Consider the following 26,548-nt stretch of genomic DNA (forward strand, 5'->3'; position numbering starts at 1 on the left):
ACTACACAATAAGATTAAGACTATTGGATGCAGTATAAAACATCGCCAATGAACAGAGACTAAGAAGACCAGTAATAACAACCAATAAACATATAGCATTGCATATATATATAATTTGGAAGGAGTAATATTACTGGGTGGTACACATGAAAGAGTCACATTATAATTGAAAATATACATATTTTCGGAGAACCGTGAAGGATAGTCATTTACTCGGTATAAAGGGATAAGTCATATCTCGTACATACACCGTTTTGAATTCATTACCAATCAACACATTAATCTAAATTACATAACAACAAATTGTCAGAAGGGAGCTCAATATGGTTGTTAATTTTGCGTATAACACATACAATTAAGAGAGTAGAAAAGTTCATTAAATTATACAGATTGGATCAATAATTTGGTTCTTGTATACTACTAAGAGAATCTATGGTATGTTCTAAAGGATTTAGCAAAACGAAGTCTCCCATTGTTGAGGTTACAAGTCTATATTCCTAAGATAAATATTTGGGGACATTACTTTCAATCCTTGAATAAAATTGCGATGAAGTACTCTGAACAAAAAGAAAACTTTATTGAATTAGAAAAACAGTGGCATACCTTTCGAGTTTCTGGTAACAAAACAAATCTTCCCAGCATGAAATGGAAGAGATATACAAGCTATTTAAATTTGCCTATTATAATACAATTGCTTGTTCATCTTCCTTCGAGTTGGACAATAAGGGCTATTAATGAGAGGCCAACCTTGTATTAAATACCTGTTGAGACCTCCTTTGTCATATCTCAGATGCATAATTGTAGTCTTGTATCTGCCTATACATCTATATCAATGCCCTTTGCTAGATTGTCAGATACATTACAAGAAATATATTTGATAATGCAAGTAGCATGTCTTCCAACAAAACAAAAATTCAAACCCAACCTGGCCACTAATCATAGATATGAGTTCAGAATATTGAAATATCTGGACCAGGACCATAAACAGATTTCCATGACAATGGAATCACCCACTCTGTATTTTTATTGCCTGAAAAAGAGAGATCGCAAGTAGTTAAGAGAACCATATGTTAATATTCATAATATCAATTTCTAGTCAATACCATAAGAACCTTGTGTTTAACAATATAATCATTTATTTAGTGTATTTGCCACAAATAACCAAAGAGAAATTGTAATGACCGGTTAATCCCATGTAATGTCCCTCTCTGAAGGACCCTAGATCTTGCCCTAAAATCACAAATTTAATTGAAATAAGGAATATAATACAGTTCTCAGCATGAACCCTGGTTTAGCTCCTGCAATCAAGTTGGATAATATTTGAAGTATAATTCATAAGACCCATTATTTCTATTTAGGGTTAGGGATTCCTAATCAACAAATATAAGCATTTACATAAGAAAAATTATCTTAATCTACCTAGATAGATAATACAACAACTATCCATGGTTCTATTTCCATAATTAATCATATCTAGGGTTTGGAAAGTAAATTTGCAAAGGGTGCCTGGTTACTATTCAACTCTATTAAACAGAAACCCAATATCATGCAACATCTGACCAAGAGAATTCGTCTCTAGGCCCACAAATGGCAAGAACATCGTGTGATGATTCCATCCCTCAGGGTAGGCTACATAATTTGAGGGAGCCTGGGTTATAGAGGATGATTGTCCAGCCTGGCCCAAGAGTGCGCAGTACCTGACCAAGACAACTTGCCCTTAGGTCCACAAGCAGCAGGAACTTCCCGTGAAGATTCCATCCCTTGGAGTGGGCTACCTAATCTATGGGAACCTATGTCTACCATATCTCCCTAACATACATCCATTCCAAAATGATTGCTTAAGGGGATAGATTAAGAAGCAGAACATGTTTATTAACTAGTTATAGAAAATAAAGATGATAGAGGTGTATGATAAAATTTTCTTTAAGACTTTTAAGTAATTATCCACGCTCATTGCCATGCTGTCTGATTTCTAGCTCTTAATAAATCATCAAGTCTTAAGGATGAGATGATTTCTAGCCCTTCAAATATCCTGCAATCAAGCCAAATGACTTTAATGTCACGCTTTCATGACATTTTAACATGCTCATGTCAAAGCATTTTTATCTTAAAGTTGGGAAACATTAGGATTACAAGGCTACTAGAAATTTCTCTCCATTAAAGATGATGCATTCCTTTTATAACTACAAGGTAAAGATAAAGTTGATTTCCAACATCACCCTGAAGTAAGGCACCAATTCAGTCCTATTACATCCCCCCTTGCCCTGAGACACACACATGATTCGTACTCAGTAAGATGATTCTAGTCTCGAACTCAGACTTGGAACTCAAACTTAGTAAAGACTTAGCAAATTGAGATAACTATAGAATCAGTAGGTATTATGGATTTAAAGCTGCTATTATACACCCTTCACTAAATCAACTAATCAGACAGAAGCTACTTTGATCACATACACAAGTATGCATTGATTTAATGACTACAAAGTGGATTTGAGCTTAAGGAATCAATATTTTCATAATGGATGGTACCAATAAAAATAACTAAAAATACAACTGGGGTTGAGAAGAACCTACTTTGGACCACAACTTCTATAGCTCTATGGTAGGTCTTGTGCTTGCATATAAGATCAGTCCTTAAAATTGCTGTAGCCATGGTATATGCTTCTCTAGGGGTGACATAAACATCCAAGGGATATGCTCATGCTCTCCTCTCTGCCAAGGCAACTAACTCTACCTCGAGATTATGCTGATATTACATGTAGACTTTATCCTCAATCTCACTAGTCTGCTTCAATTGTAGATCAACCTCTAATGTTATAGTGATAACTCAAAACCGAAAACTTACTTGTGATGAAGGCAAAGGTTGTAATGAACATAGACAGGATCATTCAACTTTTGTATCAGTAATTCATTGTGCCCCATGGAGTGTATGTCCCCAAACATGCTCAAATTGCTCAAGACAAGTACAACAATCCTCTGAATATTAGGCACCTAAACACTAAACATCTCCCAATCTCATCGTTCAACTTGAACATTAACATGAAAAATAGAAAAGTTCCAAAATTATTAGTACATCCTTCATAAAATTTTACCTCATTGAAATATCATGTAAGTCGCCTTGGTATATCTCATCTAATGTGTAAGTTGGATGATCTTAATCTCAACACTGATCCTCACTCCAAGCTATAAACCAAGCACCATTCACTCTATAGCAATGTAGAGCCCTTCCAAAACCTCGTTGTTGACTTTGAAATCCAAGTGAAATTGGAACATTGAATTAAAAAAACATAAGTCACATGTAAAGGTTTGTGAAGTTGATGGTGCCATCATCAATCAATGATAATTGGGAAAATATTTCTCCTCAAGCATATCATAAATGAATCCATTAGCCTCCTTGGCCCTATCCATATCCTCATACACACAGATGATTGTGTACTTCTCTTGATGCACAACATGAAGAAAAACAAAAGGGTCTATGAACTGCTGTAGAACAATGACATAAATAAGTAATTGGTTTATAGATTGAAGAGGACAAATTAATATTATAAAAAAATTAAAGAACTATAAATGATAAACTAGCAAAATAACAAAAAGCAGAAAGAAAATATGAACTTGTATCTATGATTTCCTTTGTTGAAAGTCAAAAGTTCTTCTCATTGAGAACCAACTCATGCCAACTCCACAATAGTCTTAGCATATGGAAATTTAAATTGTTCCTTGCTAACAAATAGTCATTTGAATGTCAATATTTACTGAGTGTTCCATTCATTCTCATGAGAGATGGATTCTTGTAACCACAACTCATGAAACATGGGTCAATGAGTTTGACTCAAAAACTACACAGCTGAATCATGATAGCAATATCATAATTTGACTTGCTGTGAAAAATATCTCCTACTTATGAAATAGTCTTTGAGTAAAACCAACTCCTTGTCTATGTATTGTCTCATTAAGTTGAGGACCCTAGCATGGTTATATAATAGTTGCAAATGTTTGTACTATGCTCCATAACTAAATTAATCTATGAGAGTTAGCCAAAATCCTACACTGTAAGGTCAAATCTACAATTCCCAAACCTGTTGAGTACTTGGCAAGGCATTGAGTAGTCACAGGATTTTTTGTGCCATGAGTACACATTAGGTTTACTCACCCCATGAGTACTCATTGGGTTTACTTGAGCTTTTTTGTCAATTATTTGGAGAAACTCAACTAGTTTGATAAAATGACTTGCCGTATTAGAGACACATCCTCAAATCTCTAAAGCTAATCAAAACTCAGTCTCCCCCCTCCTCCTTTGGGTACATTGATCAAATGTGCCTTGCTCTTTACCTTCACGAGGGTTTGAGGCTTTGGGCCTAGGATCAGCTCATCACATGATTTTATACAATGGCTTCCCTCGCACAGGGAACCAAACGACCTTCGATCCTCCTTCTAGGACCCCAGGGTGGTGTGTCCTCGCACATCCTCCTTGCAATTGTGGCCCTCCTCCACAACCTCCCCCAGAGATTCTCAGCAACAACTTGGGGTCTCTTCCTCACCCAAGGCCTATCCTTCAGTTTTGGACTTTTCCCGGTGGTTTGGGCCAGCTATTATGGTGGTTTGTCTTCTCCTCTCCATTCCTTGTTCTAGTTTTTGTTGTTGCTTTTGTTCCTTTCTAGGCATGTTATTTGGTGCTCTTGCTATTGGCTTTTACTTGGCCAAGTTGTTGTAGTCCTTTGGACCTGTGGTTGGTCTTTCCTTGGACATTAACAAATATATCTTATTTTATTTGCTGAAAACTAGAAATCGTCTTGGAATTGAAGAGCTTGATGATCACGAAAGAATGTTGATACCCAATATTGATCATATTAGTTTTCTCCAACTTCCAATAATGTTCTCTAAATTGCTTTAAATATGGGAGTGGGAACTATGCATGAGAATAAAGACATCCACAAATGAAACAAGTACCAAACAATTTGCCATGTGTCTCCTAAGTGTAAATTGTCAAATTGGAATGGCAACAAAAGAAACCAAAAGCAAGGAAGAAGCTATCTATTTTCTCATACCAAGCAACCTAAAGGGCTTGTTTCAAACCATCGAGTAAACAATGAAGCCATAATATAATTGAACAGACTAGCACAAAACCTAGCACTTACCCATATAGATCTCATGAAGATCACTAAACCTGTGATGTAGCAAAAGAAAGTACAACATAAAGAGAATCAATCTTAGAAAGAGTAGAAAAGGTTTTTAATAATCAAAACCCCTTAGCCACAAGCCATGACTTGTACTTTACAACTGACTAGTAGAAATCACACAATACAAGGAATAGAGAACACAAAACACAAACATAGTTGTTACCTTGGGAAAAACCTCCAGCTTAAGGGGAGAAACCCAGCCGATAATATTTCTTTATTGAATAATAATGAGTCTGATTTTTACAATCCTCACTAAGAAAACTGATTCTACTGTCATACCCCTATTTTGAGATAGAATTTTTGTAATAATTAGATTATACAATGTTAGTAAATAAATAATGATAATAGAGTTATATTAAAACTAATACTAAAATATAAAAATAGGAGATAATGATTATTTAATCTATATTATCAACGAAATCATATTTAGTATGATATTTTAAATAATTTAAATATAATAAAATATTAAAATCAAAATGAATAAATAAAGAAATTAAATAAAATACAAGAGACAATATTGTATAAAGTATGTTAACTTTTTAAATAGAAATAAACAATATATTAATAATAAACACAAATAAGTAAGTAAATAAATAATATAACATAGAATAATATAAATTAATTAAATCTAATGAAAAGTCAAAAAATATTTAACAAATAGACATGATTCCTTAAAATTAAGATATAAAAGGGAAGAGAGTTTATTTTAGAGGGGGGGAAGAAGGAAGAGGAGAAGATAGGAGTTCAAAAAGGAAAAATGAAAGAGGAATATAATATGAAGAAAATAAGAAAGTGACTTTTTGAAAAGGTATCAATAATATTGAAAGGATGTGAACCTTCGAAAGGGTCATAATTATGAATAGTTGTGACTATTCAAAAATGTTTTAATTATAAACTAATTGGACTTTTCTAAAGGATCTTGATCATGAAGTGTTGCGACTTTTCGAAAGGATTATAACTATGAAGTGTTGTGACTTTTCAAAATATTTATATTACGAAAGGTTGTGACTCTTGAGAAAGAAGAAATAAAAAGGGCCAAATACAGATCCAAATGGACCACGCAAAGAGGAAGGTAAGAAATGTATGTTTATGGATTATATTTTCTTAATTATAGTTATGAATTTATTTATATTAATTAATCATACTTGTAGATTATATATATATATATTATTAAAAGATATCATTTTAAGTGGTATTTAGAAATATAAATAAATAAATAATTTAATTTGTATATTTTTCACAAAATGAATTAAGAACCCATAGGGCCAGTATAAGGACATTGCTCGCCTATATAAATGGCTATCGTGCTAGTGCGAGAGATGAGTAACCTTGTATAAATGGCTAGATGAGAACAAGATAATGGCTATAAATAAGGAGAAAATAATATATTTCTACTTTTTAGTATTTAATCCTAACATTAATTTTTCAAGTATTAGTGTCCCAATCTAACCCTACTAGTGGGGACATTACACACAGATGAAATGCAATAACTTGTATACAATTCATGAATCCTCTTTGATACCATGAAAGCGTAGCATATGAAAAACTCTGCAACACAATAATACGTCACCGCTGGAAATACTCGTTACTCCTTTAGAACATCACCTTCACCATTATACCAAAAATGTCAAATAGAAGAAGGCACCACCTCGGCCCATGAAGAGGCAAGATTTCATTGTCTTTGACAATGAAGAGTCCGTTGTTACCATACAAGTTATGGCACGACACATAACTCTTCAAGTGGTTGTAGTTACACAAGAACAAATAGCTCTTTCATTACATGAACCAATCCAATATAAAAGCAATAATTGTTGTCGTACATGAGAGCCCTTACCATACAAGTTATGGCATGACACATAACTCTTCAAGTGGCTATAGTTTCACAAGAACAAATAGCTCTTTCATTACATGAACCAATCCAATATAAAAGCAATAATTGTTGTCGTACATGAGAGTCTACAAGTTGGAAGTTGCAATGACACAGATGGATTATAGACAAACGTTAATAAAGAACATGAAATGGCATTAGCAGAGAATGAAGACATCACAAGGAAAGTGAATCACAAAGATGACTATCTCAAATATATGAGAGAAAGATATCTACCAGCGCTATATCTCCAACACTCCCTCTTTAACTAAGGAGGTATCTTTCTAGATATCCATGTCATTGAATCTCTCAAAATGACATCCACAATGGCTACATCCATTTGTGGGAAAGATTTTTATCACCGAATCTCTCAACATGATAACATCATGGAATCAATCAACATGATGTCCACCATGACTACTCCGATGTGTGGAAAGAAACATATACGCAAGCTCACATCACGAAGTCACTCAATGTAATGCCCTCATGGAATCTCTCAACATGACGTCCACCATGACTACTCCCATGTGCGGAAAGAAACATATAGCTCTCAACATGACATCCACCATGGTTACTCCCATGTATGGAAAAGCAACATCTCTCAAGGGCTTTCACCTCATATTTCTCTATCTCAGAGAAAGATGCATTAAAGAGAAACATCTCTTCAAGTGCTTTCACCTCATATTTCTCCATCTCAAACAAATATGCATTAAAGAACATCTCTTCAAGGGCTTCACCTCATATTTCTTTGTCTAAGAGAAATGTGCATTTTAGAACATAATAAGAGCAACTAATCCTGAGACCCCCTCTTAATAGAAACTCCCTCTAAAGAAGGGCAACATTTTTATAGCTTTGATTATCACAATAAATTATAGTTGGCTCCAATGTTTGACCAAACAAGGAGCTTTTTAAGCCACGCTACTTTGTGAGCTTGTTGATCCTCTGCAAAGGACTTCATGCTCTCCCTCTACCGCTCAAGCTCTCCCTAAATCTTCTTGAGCCCAAAGAAGTTCAACTCATCAAGCTCTCCCTTTATGAAATTAATAGTACTATCTAGTCTTGACTTCATCACAATCTATAGGGCATTAACCCTTTGATAGGTTGCCTTGATGACCTCTAATTCAAATCTCTTCCTTTGACCTCGTGTAGATCAAATGGTTATGAATAGATTCAAATGTCAGTAAATCTCTATTCCAATATGAAGAGTCCCTACAGAGTAATTGTACACCTGAACTAGGCAATATACTACAAATGCTTTGCTTACTACAAATAAAGAAACCACAAATTGCAATCACGTCAAGATACAAGCCCACTATTTCTAAATTCTTGCCCACAACTCTCGCAAGATGAATATTTAGCGCCTTTGTTGATGAGACCTAGCTTCCTCCTATAATTGATAAATAGTAAACATAATGCAAATACTCAATGTCGTACTCTCTTGATTTTGCCAAGGTTTCCTTAATAATGCCAACTTAATAAGTCTGGAAATATACTATTGTAGTATCTCTATAAAGAAATAATTTGCATTTGTCAGTATTAGAAAGTCTGGGTGATAAATACTTAAAAACTCAAACCTAATAATAGAAGACATCTTCTAATAGAATATTCAGGCAAATTATCAGATAATATGAATAACAATTGTAGATAGTCTCGTTCAATTATGCTATGGGTAATAATAAACTCATAGAACTATCCATGGACCTATATTACTCAAATAAAATATCTCAATTTAAAAAAAAAAACTCTCAAAGCAATAACAATATTAGATTTAATAATAAGACTTATCTGCAAATTTGTCCAACTTCTAGTACATCGATTTCTTCCACTTCACTTGCCATCGCTTTAATATATTTGAAATTCGTTTTTTAGAGACCAACTTCAATCTACAGTGGTGCCTTAAAAAATGCAACAATAAAGAACTCATGTCCATTCTCGGTAGAAAAGATTGAAGGTGTCGACGACACCTAAAGTGTCAAAGAGAAGCAACTTTCCTGCCTATGTGTCATTGTCGTCCACTTCACTTCATGGCTGTAGAATAATCGTCTCTTTGTCATTTTGTCTCTATAAGGGACCACAATGAACAATATCTTCTTAATCACAGTACCCAAATGTTCAATCCACCCCTACGATAATAGTGTCCCATGCACGCGAGCGCAACATTCACAAAAAAAGTGGAAGGTGTCATATATTTCATGAACCCCAATAGCATCCAACATATAGATCCAACACATGCAATGACTCTCATAGTCTACCATGTAGACCCACATTTATGACAAGACACCAACAAAAAAGAAAGAATTTGAGTCTACAACACAATCTACGCTCACATTATACATTCGAACTCAAAAGTATTATTTTTCCCTTCTTTGTTAGATTTGTTAAGGGGAGAGCAAGTTGTGAGAATCTATTCACAAACCTTCTATAATAGATTCCTTCCACTTCACTTGCCATCGCTTTAATATATTTGAAATTCCTTTTTTAGAGACCAACTTCAATCTACAGTGGTGCCTTAATAAATGCAACAATAAAGAACTCATGTCCATTCTCGGTAGGAAAGATCGAAGGTGTCGACGACACCTAAAGTGTCAAAGAGAAGCAACTTTCTTGCCCGTGTGTCATTGTCGTCCACTCCACTTCATGGCTGTAGAATAATCGTCTCTTTGTCATTTTGTCTCTATAAGGGGCCACAATGAACAATGTCTTCTTAATCACAATACCCAAATGTTCAATCCACCCCTACGATAATAGTGTCCCATGCACGCGAGCACAACATTCACAAAAAAAGTGGAAGGTGTCATATATTTCATGAACCCCAATAGCATCCAACATATAGATCTAACACATGCAATGACTCTCATAGTCTACCATGTAGACCCACATTTATGACGAGATACCAACAAAAAAGAAAGAATTTAAGTCTACAACACAATCTACAGTGACAGTACATCGATTCCTTCCACTTCACTTGCCATCGCTTTAATATATTTGAAATTCTTTTTTTAGAGACCAACTTCAATCTACAGTGGTGCCTTAATAAATGCAACAATAAAGAACTTATGTCCATTCTCGGTAGAAAAGATCGAAGGTGTCGACGACACCTAAAGTGTCAAAGAGAAGCAACTTTCTTGCCCATGTGTCATTGTCGTCCACTCCACTTCATGGCTGTAGAATAATTATCTCTTTGTCATTTTGTCTCTATAAGGGACCACAATGAACAATGTCTTCTTAATCACAGTACCCAAATGTTCAATCCACCCCTACGATAATAGTGCCCCATGCACGTGAGCACAACATTCACAAAAAAAGTGGAAGGTGTCATTTATTTCATGAACCCCAATAGCATCCAACATATAGATCCAACACATGTAATGACTCTCATAGTCTACCATGTAGACCCACATTTATGACGAGATACCAACAAAAAAGAAAGAATTTGAGTCTACAACACAATCTATGCTCACAGTACATCGATTCCTTCCACTTCACTTGCCATTGCTTTAATATATTTGAAATTCTTTTTTTAGAGACCAACTTCAATCTACAGTGGTGCCTTAATAAATGCAACAATAAAGAACTCATGTCCATTCTCGATAAAAAAGATTGAAGGTGTCGACGACACCTAAAGTGTCAAAGAGAAGCAACTTTCCTACCCGTGTGTCATTGTCGTCCACTCCACTTCATGGCTGTAGAATAATCGTCTCTTTGTCATTTTGTCTCTATAAGGGGCCACAATGAACAATGTCTTCTTAATCAAAGTACCCAAATGTTCAATCTACCCCTACGATAATAGTCTCCCATGTACGCGAGCACAACATTCACAAAAAAAGTGGAAGGTGTCATATATTTCATGAACCCCAATAGCATCCAACATATAGATCCAACACATGTAATGACTCTCATAGTCTACCATGTAGACCCACATTTATGACGAGATACCAACAAAAAAGAAAGAATTTGAGCCTACAACACAATCTACGCTCACAGTACATCGATTCCTTCCACTTCACTTGCCATCACTTTAATATATTTGAAATTCTTTTTTTAGAGACCAACTTCAATCTGCAATGGTGCCTTAATAAATGCAACAATAAAGAACTCATGTCCATTCTTGGTAGAAAAGATCGAAGGTGTCGACGACACCTAAAGTGTCAAAGAGAAGCAACTTTCCTACCTGTGTGTCATTGTTGTGTACTCCACTTCATGGCTGTAGAATAATCGTCTCTTTGTCATTTTGTCTCTATAAGAAGCCAAAATGAACAATGTCTTCTTAATCACAGTACCAAAATGTTCAATCCACCCCTACGGTAAAAGTGTCCCATGCACGCGAGCACAACATTCACAAAAAAAGTGGAAGGTGTCATATATTTCATGAACCCCAATAGCATCCAACATATAGATCCAACACATGCAATGACTCTCATAGTCTACCATGTAGACCCACATTTATGATGAGATACCAACAAAAAAGAAAGAATTTGAGTCTACAACACAATCTACGCTCACACTCTCTGCATTCAATATATTTAGAGGATATTGATACATATTTCAAAATCAGAAACCTAAGCATTCTAACACAAGTTTCCAAAATCAGTTCATATAATCTAACACTATCAGTTAGAACCAGCTAGAGATTTCACAAGGGCATTAGAGTTTGTTCACCAAGTGTTTGACAAAATGTCAACCTACTGATTTGAAGAGGAATTTAATGTTTATTTGAACTAAACCGGCTGAGGGTTGTTATAGACCGCATGACCAAGCTCGAAAACAAGAATTTATTGTTGAACGATACTGTCAACTCTTTACCCACCACTGTTACAGAGCTAAAACAACACATTGTCAGTTATTCTTCCACGGTGGAATGCATCTTTGCTAATATAAGACAATTATTAGATTCAAATAAAGAACAAGTTTGGGAAATCAAAGACTAACAAGCCGAGTTAAATAGCAAACAGTCCTCCCTTGTGTCTGAAATAGAACAACAGTTAAAATAATGGGCTTTTGTTTGCAGCAATACCAATTTTGTGCCACTCTCAAGGGTTGAGGATCTTGTCCATGCCTAGTTGGCTGAGGAACATGTTAGACAGGTTTGCGAACTCAACTTGCGGATTTGGGGCCTTCCTCCCCTCTCTATTGATCCTCTCCCTGCAAGTTACTCCATTTTAGCTGTCAGTTGGATATTATAGATATTGAACTTGACAAAGTATGGATTGGGCACGATGGCACCCTTTTCCTCGGGTTTCTCACACTTGTTGATTGTCTGCAAGTTCTTGGGCGAGGAGGAAGCTCTTTCCTCTTCCCACTAAGATCTACCTTGACAAGGATCTTGGTAATAAATCACAAGTGTTAGAGTTGAAGCATTCATAGGGCTTAGTTGTTGAGGCTAGGCGAGATGGTAGTCTTAGGGTTGTCATTCGTGACTCTCCTCCCCCCGCTTGGGAGTCGAGGACTACCCCTATGGCCAAATGACATCTGCTAAGGCAATTGGGCAAGCAGGTTACACCCCGTAGTTCCCTGCATGTCACCTGTTGGAACGGTAACGATACCTTATGGTCCTTGCCAGGTCTTTTTCAGGATGCCATTGGCTCTGCTAACATCATTTCGGTTACTGTGACTCATGAGAGTCTTATTCGTCCTCTTCCTAGTATCTTGAGATTTCAGTGGTTGTCTTCTTTCTGAAATGAGGTCAGATTTGCTAGTGGGATCAAGGTGTCCAGTGGGGTTGTGTGTCTTGTCAAGGATCACCTTTTTAGCGCAACTTCAACTGTAAACTCAGATAGTTTTGCTAGATTCATGTGGATCCCTATTAGGGTGAGGGATTCTTTTACAAGGGACATCTTCATTGCAGTATGTTATTTTTTGGTGGCAGTTTGTCTTATGCAATCCACAATATAGAGGAGAGGGATCCCTAAGGGGACTTACATGAGTGTATTAGTAGGCTCTCGACTATGGGTGGCATCATCATTTTGGGGGACTTCAATGCCTGCACAAGGGGATCTACACACCCCCTTACATGACCAGGTGATGAATTTTGCCTGTACTTCTGAGTCAAACTAGGTACTTTGGACCTATAACGATCCTCCAATGACACTTATGACCCCTTGACATGTTATGGTCATCACTTATTAATTTTTTTTAGCCTTCACTAATCCTGAACGAGCTCTCCTACTTGCCTGGCTCTAGTCTCTTCACTTGTTGGCCCATTGTGGGGATGCAAGCGTAGTGGACTACGCCCTCTCTTCCACCTCTTTCATTCCCTCTATTCGTTGCATCTCCATATCCTATCTCCCCCTAGCTAATCACTCCCTCCACAGCCTCACCTTTAATACCCCCCCTAGTGCCACCCCTTGCTCGCACTCTCTTTTCCTTAGCTAATGGTAACCACAACCTTTAAACCTTACACCTCAAACCTTTAAACCTTACACCTCAAATGGTCCCTCCCTTAGTCGCCTTTCACTGATACCTGTTGTCTCTCTACCATGTTTGATCACCTTGCTTCTACGATCATCTCCTTCGCCCACTGCACCACCTCTTTCACCTATAATTGCCACTGTTCAAGATCCTGCCCTCTGAACAAATGGTGTTGTTGGTTCCCAAAATCACAGATTGAAAATCCAAGAGCTTGGCAATTCTCTAATAGAATTCCACAATTAATTTTGGCCAATGAATGTGAATGTCTTCAATTGCCCTGCACTTCAGGCTTCACTACACGTAAATGTAAACCTTCACTCCAAACACAATCACTTGATCCGAAGCTTTTCTATAGCAAATTTATGATTTGTGTGTTTTGAGGAGAAAGATTAATAAAAGCGGATCTTTGTGAGTACTCCTCATAGATCTAAGAGCAAATTTATAATCAAATACTTAAGAAGAGTTTGAGCAGAACTAAAAACAGATATAAGGCAAAAGTAGAGCATGCCTTCAAGCTGAGTTAAAAGAGATCTTTAAAGCAGAACCTAAAGGTTGGTTAGAGAAAAGAAGAACAGTTTCACTCTAGTAATTCAAGAGCGAAAAGGAATTATTCGTGATAAATAATAGTCATGAAGAGGCATCACTGATGGTCAGATCCAAAGGAGATGATCCCTTATAGGGGGGTAGATATCTTGAAAGATTTCATCTTGGGGGAAACAAGAGGATACAAAGCCACAGTAGGAAGAAGACAGCAAGGCATCGAAAAGCGAATAAGCATACAACTCAGCAAGATATCTTCAGTCTCATAGTAAATAAATTAGATAGCAGTTTATATATTGATCAAGGCATTGTTATGGTCCATGGTGCATTCTGATCTGGCAGATTGATTATCTTGTCTTCCATTTTATAGAAACTAGGAATGTATGCATAACTAATAAAGATGAATATTCCTTTACGACCTACAACCATTAAACTGTCACATTATGAAGGAGGGATATGGTACATAAAAATAGCATAAAGTCCATTCAAGTGGTGGTGACCTATGAGAGACATGGAGGCTAAGTGGCGAGTGTCAATTTGTGCCCTTGGATTTGATGGATGCACTCAAGGCGCCTTGTGTGATCCCCCAATGTACTTCATGATGTTAGGAAACTTGCAAGCAAAAATATAACTGTTTCTACATAACCCATAATGGATCTAAAAAAACTATGTAATTGAAATTCACATGCAAGACAATAGACAGCATACCCACAAAAAATGTAAAACAAGATATACCCTCGAAAACCCTCAATAAGAGAAATACCCATCCTCCAAAAGCATTCATCACCATGTATTATTCAACAAAACACCATTGCAATACAACCATGGAAGCCTTCAAAGTCATAGCCACAACCGAGCAATCCATGTGAACAAATATGAATCCACACATTCCATGTCATGCTTCCAACCTTCACAAATGATCCCTTGGCTAACCTGTCAAGCTTGACTTGCTCGATTTTCTTTTTGGCTTTTTTCTCTTCTCATACAACTACCCTTGTGGTTGCTTATATAGTAGAAAGTCCCACAAAACGACCAAGTGGTATTACATAAACCATGTGCTCTCTAACCTATTGACCCCACATTAATATTGGACATTTAATTCTTTTCCCAATATTAAATAGTTACATCAAATATTATCACAATGCTACAATACGACTCATCACGTATATCCCATGGGAATCTCTCTATGTTGCACGCCCATTTAGGTACTCCTAGGTGCAACAGTACATAAGAAAATAATATAACAATATTATGCAATGTGCGCAACACACAGTCTCAACAATCTCCCACTCATTGTATACATTGTATAGGGTCAAATATGTAGCCACATAAATGAAAAAAAAAATCCCTACTAACACATCCACCATCATGGATCAAAGTACAGTAAGTGCTCCATCTTGGTATCCGCAACAAAATCAAAGTATCCAACATCTCGAACATGAATGATCCCACCTCCTATTATGCCACTGCCACCGGACATACATAGAAGCCATCCAAAGAGAAATCCACCCAACCTGTCACATAAGAATCATAAATCCTGTACCAATTGCAATGCCAAACATAAACACCTAATCCAAAGGTAATCACATGTATCTGTAGTTGTCAAAATCCATAGCTGAAATAGAACCCACAACAAGTGCTAACCCCTCCAACTATCCATACCTCCAAAAGTATACCAAGTGAATCTCACATCATCAACATATTCAATCTATAAACTGCAATCACAAGCCTCAAAGGCAATACCTATCACATATATACCGAGAAGCTCCCACTGCAAAAGATAATATCAAATCTATAACCAATCCACTCACAACATCTCAAAGAAGTGAATCCATGAAGTCTCAAGGACATCCACAACATATATAAACCAATAACTTGCAAGAACAACTCTCATAACAAGTCTCCAACACTCTCCCAAGTTCTTTGCAACCAACAAAGGAAAGATATAAATAAATAACCATGTCATCTCTCACATCACATACATGAACACAAACCAGTGATCACAAACTCCAACCAATCCCAAATCCAATGTAAGTGAAACCGAACATCCAAGAAAATAACCGAGACTAAAGAAAAACCATGCAAATCATAACCTGTATCACGTCCTTCTACACACACCTCTAGATGCAAACTATGTCAAATAAGATCTCCTCCATAAAACTCCAACAAGAAGCCACAACAACACCCAATCCATACCATATAACCAATCATGGATGTAAGCCTCTCACAAGAAGATCAAACTCATAAGCCATTCCTAATCTAAAGAATATGCCCAATATAAAACCATCTCCCAAACTCACGTGGTAGGTAGTTGCATGAATATGTTGGTGTTTTCGGTTCCACCTACGATCAATGATGTTCCATATGGGTCTATATTTGGTCTCATTTGACCTATACAAGTGTTGAATGACCCCTATGGCCCTATCCATGGCCTCATATAGAAACCCCATGGGATTTTTATCCCCATCCACAATTCGTAGAACCTTCACCAACAGTTCTGACACCTAGACATAAATAAAATACAGAAATTAGCCAATGAAAGTATTTCAAAATTAAATATTAAATCATCAATGAAGACTTGAAAACTTACTTTGAGGATCTCCTCCATTAGCTTTTCAAAGCTAGCATCAAACACAATCCTCACAATCTTCTTTGCTCCATGCTTCCTGGCATAAGGGATCTCTAACCATTTCTTATCTAAAAACATGCACCCCAGGTCAAACAATGTCTCATATATGCTTTGCAAGTTTAGAAAATTAGTAGCCAAGCGTTTGACCCCTACTTATACAAGATCCTTACCACTAGTGTGCTCTCTCATAAGACTCAAGACCCATGCATGATTATAGATGAACTTTGCAACATTTCTTCCATCTTCAACCACCTTCTCCACCCAACTCAATTTCCCTAGATCCTCAAGAAGCAAGTCAAGACAATGGGTAGCACAAGGGCTCCAAAATAATGTGAGATGTCTCTCCATCAGAAGTGTGTCAGCTACCACATACACAGCTACATTATCAGTCACAATTTGGATAACATTAGCCACTCCCACTTCTATTACCACCTCATCCAACATGTTACACAAATTTTCTGCATTTTTTACTTGATCAGAGGCATCAACTAATTTTAGAAATACCGTTCCTTTGAAGCAACTATAAAGTTGATAAGCGTCCTATTCCTGCCATCTATACACCCATCAAATATAATAGTGCAGCCTTTTTGTTCCCAAACTTCTCTTTGCTCTTCCACAAGTTGATGAATGTTTCTTACCTCACCCTCTAACAACGGCTCACTCACCTCATAAGGAGTTGGGAGCTTGAACCCCTTACCTGACAAAGAAAACAAAGTTACCACTTGATCCCAATACAAACTACATAAAAAGCATTGAAGGGAATATCATTGCAGACCCAGAATCTTGTAATTGCTACCTTTGTCTTCTTGTGCATCTCTTTGTTTCATGCGGTACCTAGAAGGTTGCGTTGAGCACCAAGAGTGTTACGTGGAACCCAAAAGTCTAATAAAGACCCACCCCCACTTCCCGATCCTCGTATCTAAGGTCCTATAGAAGAAGTCTCTCCACCTGTTTGTGATCCTGTAGAACTAAAAGTCCCCATTGGGGCTGCCATGGCATCAAATGTCCTCTCTTTTGCTGCCTTACTTTGTGCATATTTTTGAAGGCTTGTCAAAGTCTCTTTTGTAACCTCTTGTGAACATTCTAAACACAGTGTAATATCATTGCATGGAACCTTTGCAAGATGTTATTTCACTTGGCTTATGCCTGAAGTCATATGCTTATGGCAAAAGATACATTCGACATGTCCTTTGATTTCTCCTTGGATCCCATATTTCCATAATGGGTCTTTCTCTCTGCCACCAGCCATCTTATGAAGAAATGGGTAAACTTAGAGAACCTAACAAAAAATAAATGATTTATAGTTAGAAAGCATATTCATATAAAAACTTATAACAATTTAGTACAATTATAAGCCTATAAAAATTAACGAATTGAATCTAATAAATCCATATTTATTGATAATTGATAATTTATGACACATATATGATATTTAATATTTATATATTCATTGAATGTAAAGTTATATATGTTATTTAATATTTATAAACTAAACTTTATTTATAATGTTTTATAGTTATCCAATTACCAAGATAAATATTACTAGTAAATGTATAACTAGAAAAAATTATAATGTTGGTGATAATAAATATAGTGGTAACCAGTTAATAAACAGTAATAAGTTTTATGCAATTAAATTTATAATTATAATTATACCAGATTCTAGTTTTACAGTAAGATTAATAATTATAAATAGTAAATATTAAAATTAAAAAATAGTAACAGAAAACCTCATTTTAATTAGATTATAATTATATATTGATAAATAAAAGCAATATAAATATAAAAAACAAATAATGAGTAAAATGAAATAACATTTTAATTTTTTGGCATTAACTAGTAAAAGTATTGGGCCAAGCAAATTTTAATTGGAATATAAACTATAGAGAGTCGACGCCTAACCTTTCTCAGAGCCGACGTTGAATGTGAAGTCTTTCTTAGAGCCGACATAGAAAGAAACTTCACTGTTAGAAACCTTTCTCAAACCCAATGCCGACTTGTCACTACAAAACAATTCGACTCTAACTATCATTGCAAAAAAGTCCGCCACACTTTTGTTTTTGGTGTGTCGCCCAACTGCGCTTTTGTTTCTAGTGAAAACAAACGTAAACAAAAACAAAACCTAAATGTAACTTTATCAGCCCGTGATTGTGTTTTTTAAGGTGTTTGAAGTATTGACTTAATCCACGATTCTCCCCCGAAAAATCACACATTTTTTATGTTTTTTCGGCAAATATTGCAGCAAAGTTTTTGTTAATTTTGGCCCCGATTTTTTGAGTGTTTAAATCATTGTGTCTATGGCGAGTTATGCGATTAAACATAGGTTTTTTAAACTATGGCTAAACCATCTCTCAAATGAACCCTCTAGAACTAATTCTTGTACCATAGCTCAAGATCCATATCCATGAAAGACGAGCATAAATATAATGCACTTGAGAGAAACAATGGGCTATACCTCTCAAGTAGTAAACCGTCGAGTAGACCAAGAGTGGGGAATGAGAATGCTCATCAAGATATCCGAGTCTCCAACCAAGACTCATCTAAGAACAATCTCCTCTCAAGTCATATCAGGTGAATGCCCCTCAAACTTCCTATTGGAACTAAACAATTGTTCCAACAAATACATCTCTAATCAGAAGAGAAATCAGCATCACCATTGTCTCTATGTATCCATGAGCACCTATAACCTATCAATCCATGCCAACTCCAAATGCAACATAACAATATCATTAAGTATCCAACAAATGATCAATGTACTCAATACCAAGAAACTAAACCAAAATTAATGTCAATGTTCCAACCATGGCCTCAGGAACATAAAGATGACATCATAACCTAACCACCTCAACCAAAGAGACAACATGTTTCATATGAACATACCATAACATGTCAAAAACTCTAAATGCATATCAAGAGTATACCATGACATAATAATGAAACCATCCTAACACTAAGGATAATATGTCAAATGAAAGCATGAACTACACCTTTAAAAAAACCTCATGAGTCCTCAAGATGCAACCATATCCACACACCATGTAAATAACAAGTACAACATGCAATTGTCAAAGATGTTTCCGTAGCAATAAGATCTAAGACATCCTCCAACATCTGCAAACACTCAATAATATATCAATGCCAACAACTCCCACTCAACCGTGGTACTGAGTCCCCTGTGGCATCATAATATCCATCTTTTGCATGAAGATCCTCTAGGTCTACACACAACCAAAACGTCAGTACCAAGTAAAACCAAGATCTCCAAACTAAAAAGATACAAACTAAACTAGGAACTAATCTCGCACTGCCACCTCATCACTGTTACAAGCACCCACTAAACCATGTATCCAAGCTATCAATGACATCATGATGAAAAACCATTCTCTAACCATGAGAATCAACCAAAGCATCAAACCATCAAAGAACTCAAAGTGCACATCATGAGCTCCTCAAAAGAAACCAAATAACCATGATCCTCAACCAAGAAGATATTTACCACCATAATCAAATCAGGAATCCAAACCAATGAGCATCAATTAATTAATGATGATGTTGCTTCTGGATTCGATTGTGTAAGTTTTTTTATCATCAACGTTTCGGATCACACTCTGTGATCCATCATCAGGATGAGAGAAGGAAGTAAAAAGTATGCAGACTAGCCAAGCCAAGCAGAATAAAAAGAAAGAAGAGAGGGGGAGGAGGAGCACACAACACGAGGCAGAGGAAGAAGGAAACGAAAAGAAAGAAATTTTTTTTTAAAAGGGGGACAAGAGAAGAAAAAAACAAGATAGAAGAAACAAAAGAAAGAGGGAAGAGTAAAGAAATAACTGAGAAAAAGAGAGAGAGTATATATATATATATATAAGACATTTTTAATATAAGATAACGAATGTATATGGTATATAACTATATATATGAATTAAGAAATAGTATATATATATATAAGACGACCTGTGCAAATATAACCTAATATAATAGTATATGTATGCCTAAAATATATATGTACAATGAATATATATATAAATTATATATATATATATGAAATAATAAAAATAAAAGAAAAATAGAGAATGAAAATAAAAGATAAAAATATATATAAACAGGAACAAATGCAAAAGGTCTCCCAAAAACAAGACCCACCCGACACGAGAAAATTAAAAATAAACATAAATAATTGAAAAAAATAAATTAAATCAATCTAAAAATAAAAATAAAAGAACCAAATGTATATATATATATATATATATATATATATATATATATATATATATATATATATATATATATATATATATATATATATATATATATATATAAAGGAGAGATCGCAAAAGAACACGAGACCAACTCGAAACACGAGACAAAATAAATGAAAGCAAAAAATAAGAACATAAAAACAATAAAAATACTAAATATTAAAAATAATTAATGAATAAATTAATAAAATTAAAAAACTTAGAAAAAATAATAAAATTAGAAGACCAAAAACATAAAGAAAAGCAAGCCGCACGCGAAAAGAAACAACCAAGAGACAGAAAAGAAGAGGACAGAAAGGAAGAAGAAAAAACAAAGAAAAAACAAGACAAAGAAGAGCCAACGAACAAGGACACCAAACCACAGACAGGGGAGGGGGCTATCCATGCTGTTGCCGGCAATCGAGTGAGCGAAGCAAAGGTTGCCACGAGGGGTTCAAGGACCACCCATCATCTCTTGAAATTAGCCATTGAAATTAGCCACCACCCCCTCAACCTTAATCGAGATGATGGGTGGTCCTTGAACCCCTCGTGGCAACCTTTGCTTCGCTCACTCGATTGCCGGCAACAGCATGGATAGCCCCCTCCCCTGTCTGTGGTTTGGTGTCCTTGTTCGTTGGCTCTTCTTTGTCTTGTTTTTCCTTTGTTTTTTCTTCTTCCTTTCCGTCCTCTTCTTTTCTGTCTCTTGGTTGTTTCTTTTCGCGTGCGGCTTGCTTTTCTTTATGTTTTTGGTCTTCTAATTTTATTATTTTTTCTAAGTTTTTTAATTTTATTAATTTATTCATTAATTATTTTTAATATTTAGTATTTTTATTGTTTTTATGTTCTTATTTTTTGCTTTCATTTATTTTGTCTCGTGTTTCGAGTTGGTCTCGTGTTCTTTTGCGATCTCTCCTTTATATATATATATATATATATATATATATATATATATATATATACATTTGGTTCTTTTATTTTTATTTTTAGATTGATTTAATTTATTTTTTTCAATTATTTATGTTTATTTTTAATTTTCTCTTGTGTCGGGTGGGTCTTGTTTTTGGGAGACCTTTTGCATTTGTTCCTGTTTATATATATTTTTATCTTTTATTTTCATTCTCTATTTTTCTTTTATTTTTATTATTTCATATATATATATATATATATATAATTTATATATATATATATATATATATATATATATATATATAATTTATATATATATTCATTGTGCATATATATTTTAGGCATACATATACTATTATATTAGGTTATATTTGCACAGGTCGTCTTATATATATATATATACTATTTCTTAATTCATATATATAGTTATATACCATATACATTCGTTATCTTATATTAAAAATGTCTTATATATATATATATATATATATATATATATATATATATATATATATATATATATATATATATATATATATATATATATACTCTCTTTTTCTCAGTTATTTCTTTACTCTTCCCTCTTTCTTTTGTTTCTTCTATCTTGTTTTTTTCTTCTCTTGTCCCCCTTTTTAAAAAAATTTTCTTTCTTTTCGTTTCCTTCTTCCTCTGCCTCGTGTTGTGTGCTCCTCCTCCCCCTCTCTTCTTTCTTTTTATTCTGCTTGGCTTGGCTAGTCTGCATACTTTTTACTTCCTTCTCTCATCCTGATGATGGATCACAGAGTGTGATCCGAAACGTTGATGATAAAAAAACTTACACAATTGAATCCAGAAGCAACATCATCATTAACAATGGATTGTGGAAACTTGATATTATTAATCAATTAATTACCTTTATATCCAATCATGTCATGCCAAAATCCATGGCACCATGATCGTGTCAATGAAATGAGCAACTAACTCTCAAGGTGTCTAACCTATCAGCATAAAATAGTCAACCACAACCCTCTACCATGACTGTACTTGGTAACAACTCATCCCTTCTAGATGAAGACAAATCAACAAATCATGTGACTAAGGGCATAAACAACCCAAAACCAAGCCACCAATCTGAATATACATCAATAATGAAAGATCAATGGGCAAAGACAACTCATATCCAAGTCATAAATGCAACCTGTAAGAATAGACCATTTACAACACTACACAACTTGTAGGTCCAATAAGTCATCATATATATTCACACCAAACACTGATAACTATATCATTATGAGACCAATTTGAAAATATAAGATAAGTATATAATGACATCAAATATTCAAATCTCCAAAACATACAATGTCATAAACTCACAATGTTATTATAGTCAATATATATCATAAACCATTTAGATCAATATATCACTGAATAAACTATACCAAACCTACACCAAATCTGAACCAATGAGTAGAGCTCTCCAAGAACTTTTGTTGACTACTTGAAGTCTAAAATCCAACTCCATACACCCAAATTTGTGGTCAAAATTAACATCTGACTTTCAAGTTCTAAAAACCTGACAAAATGTTCAAATCATATAATCAAACCTGCACGAAGTTATAGTGCTCTGAATTAGCTTTCCAATGACTATAAAAAATCTGAGATCTGATTTTATGAGTGAAAGTTATAGCCGTTTTACCAAGACAGCCTTTTTGACCATTTTCACTACTTTTTTTTTTTTTTTTGGTGACGAAAATTCCAAACGAGATTAAATTTGAAGGTCGTCATGGGCTGAAACTAAAAGAATCTTTCATTTTCTCTCAACATGACCAAACTAGGGCATATTATTTATCAAAATTTATGCAAAAGTCAACCTGGATCCAATGATGAAGTATGTTTTTGTCTAAGAGGTCATTTCTCCAAGCTACCCCTTAAACCCTCATTTAAATGAAACATCCAAAAAACCCTTTTGACCAACAATTTCATATGTTTTTGGATTAGATTGTATGAGTTTTTTGATGCTCAAAAAACTCACACAATCTGATCCAAAAACATTGCTTTCATTCTAGACGGATTGTGGAAATCTGATATTGTTAATTTCACATGTCCAAAATCTGCCAACAACCCATCATAATAGCAAATCCAAAACCCTAAAATCTGCAATAAACAACCTACGAAACCCATATATCTTGCCTTTTCTTTTATCTTTTCATGCATTCTTATGGATTCAATGTAGGGTTACAACAACAAAACCATAGCTTTGATACCACTTGTGTAAGGAAACTTGAAAGCAAAAATATAACGGTTTCCACATAACCCATAATAGATTTGAATTAAATATGTAATTGAAATCCACATGCAAGAGAATAGACAACATACCCACAAAAATGTGAAACAAGATATACTCTGGAAAAACCCTCAATGAGGCAAAAACCCAGCCTCCAAAAGCATTAATCACCATGTATTATTCAGCAAAATACCATTGCAATATAAACCATGAAAGCCTTCAAAACCATAGCCACAACCGAGCAATCCATTTGAACAAACATGAATCAACACATCCCATGCCATGCTTCCAACCTTCATAAATGCTCCTATTAAGCTTGACTTGCTTGACTTTCTTTTTTTGCCTTTTTTGCCTTCTCATACAACAACTATCCTTGTGGATGCTTAGATAGTAGAAAGTTTCACAAAACCACCAAATGGTATTACATAAATCATGTGCTACCTAACCCATTGACCCCACATTTAATATTGGACATTTAATTCTTTTCCCCTTAGTTACTGATTCGTGAAACGAATCCAATTTGGTCATGTGAATTGGATCCATGAATTCATTAAAAAAATTCCCAATTATGATTCATGGAGAATTCTTGTATATATATATATATATATATATATATATATAATATGCATTATATATACTAAAAAATGAGAGAAATACACATAATTCTAATACTCATTTCAAAGTATGAATCTACAATTCTAAATTATTTCATAGTATGAATCTATGATTCTAAATCATTTCATAGTATGAATCTATGGATCAAATCCACTATGATTATAAGAAAATAATTGAAAAATAAAAATTCAAAAAAAAATTTATAAAAAAAAATTTAAAACAATCTGGAAGAATCTAGCCACGGATCCAAATCCGGATCTAGCCTCTACGGCATGAATCCGGTAACTAAGTTTTTTCCCAATATTAAATAATTACATCAAATATTATCACAATGTTACAATACAACTCATCAAATATATCCCATGGGAATTTCTCCATGTTGCGTGTCCATCTAAGTGCTCCTAGGTACAACATTACATAATAAAATAATATAACAATTTATGCAATGTGTGCAACACACATAATCTCAACACATGATACTGATGGGTTATTGGGGAAGGTCTTAAACTCTTAAGAGATTTCCTCATGCATGTTATGATGGGATACATATAAGGGATGCAAGTAACACCTAAGTTCATTTCAAGTATTGGTGACTCAAAATGGACTAGGAAGCCTTGGTGGGTGTCATTCTATACTTTTGGGCTTGATAGAAAGGATTAAGCTCAAGGCGCCTAATATTTTTTTCCAAGAAGCTCCATCAATGAAATCGATTAATGTTAGAGCCCTAGTAGGAAAGATATGTTTTATGGATTATGTTTCAATGATTACCTAACATAATTGTAGGGTCTCATAGAGGATCTATCTTATTTTCACAATTTGTAAATGACATTGCTACCTCTATCACATTTCTTGCTTTACTTGGAATTGAAATTTAGGGCAAAAATTAGGGCATTGCAAAATGACACATTACATACCCTAATGAGAATAATTGATATTATAAATTATAGTTCAAGTGTTATCTAACATGTTTGCAGGATGTCAACCAGATTTTTCATGATAAAGACATTTTATTGGTAAAGGTATGATTCTAACTATATTTATTTTTAATTGCATTTGTGATTTTAGGTCAAGATTTAGGGAAATCCCAAAAAGGGACATTCCAATTTGACAGTCTTCAAAACCAAGAATTAGTTGCTCCTAGCAGATGTTCTCTATGTTTCGAGGAAGACAATCAAAATGATTTGCTATTTAAATGATGATGTGTCAAAGAAGTGAGGAAGCAAGTCTTATCCAAAACATATCACAAAGCTTCTACTCCAAATCATTCCAAACAGTGGTTGCTATACATTATAGCCTTTGTGATACTCATAAAGCAGCCACCTAGATCATTTAAATTACATCTCTAATCCTGGGATACATATTTTAGAATATATAGAAAGCTACGAACCACCAAAGGTTTAAACACGAAAAGGTGGCTTCTTGGGCTAACAGCAATGAATATCGTCAATCTCCTTGCAGATTCAACCTGTTCCCAAGGTCAGAAGAAAGTCTAAAAAACAAATACTAACCGCCCAATTATCGAAAACAGATGCCAAATCCTCTATTTTGAGGAACATTGAAATCTAACCCAAGAATTTCTGGATTTGGAGGTTCCTTTCTTTCTGTTGGAAATTTAATTTTCAAATTTGCTGCAGGTATGGAAGCGACCTCTAACAATGTCACAGAAACCCATGCATTGGAAATTGGCTTGCACTTAACAGTTGAAGAAGGTAATATTAGCTCCAAGTCAATGGAGAGACATTGTTAATAATCGATGCAGTTGAGCTATCTCACCACAAAAGTGTATTTCTGCAGCAAATGATTAACCACACAAATTATATGAAAAAAAAAATTACTTTTGACTTTTATTATATAATTTGACTTCCATGCACTGGACCAGCAAACAACAGCATTGCAGAGAATCTAGTT

The 26,548-nt window shown here is 34.8% G+C and overlaps 1 protein-coding gene across 1 annotated transcript in view; it reads right to left on the minus strand.

Moving 5' to 3' along the window:
• Window positions 1-558: 558 nt before the first annotated feature.
• Window positions 559-26,548, minus strand: part of LOC149577751 (clast3-like protein) — a 114,040-nt gene continuing 88,050 nt past the window's right edge. The window contains exon 7 of the mRNA XM_089825510.1: window positions 559-1,030. Coding sequence (XP_089681636.1) covers window positions 951-1,030 — 80 coding nt within the window. The 3' untranslated portion in view covers window positions 559-950. The remainder of the gene's footprint in view (window positions 1,031-26,548) is intronic.

The sequence above is a fragment of the Cupressus sempervirens genome, chromosome 1 (genome assembly GCF_028749045.1).
Source record: "Cupressus sempervirens isolate cs-2001-9-10 chromosome 1, ASM2874904v1, whole genome shotgun sequence".
NCBI lineage: Eukaryota > Viridiplantae > Streptophyta > Pinopsida > Cupressales > Cupressaceae > Cupressus > Cupressus sempervirens.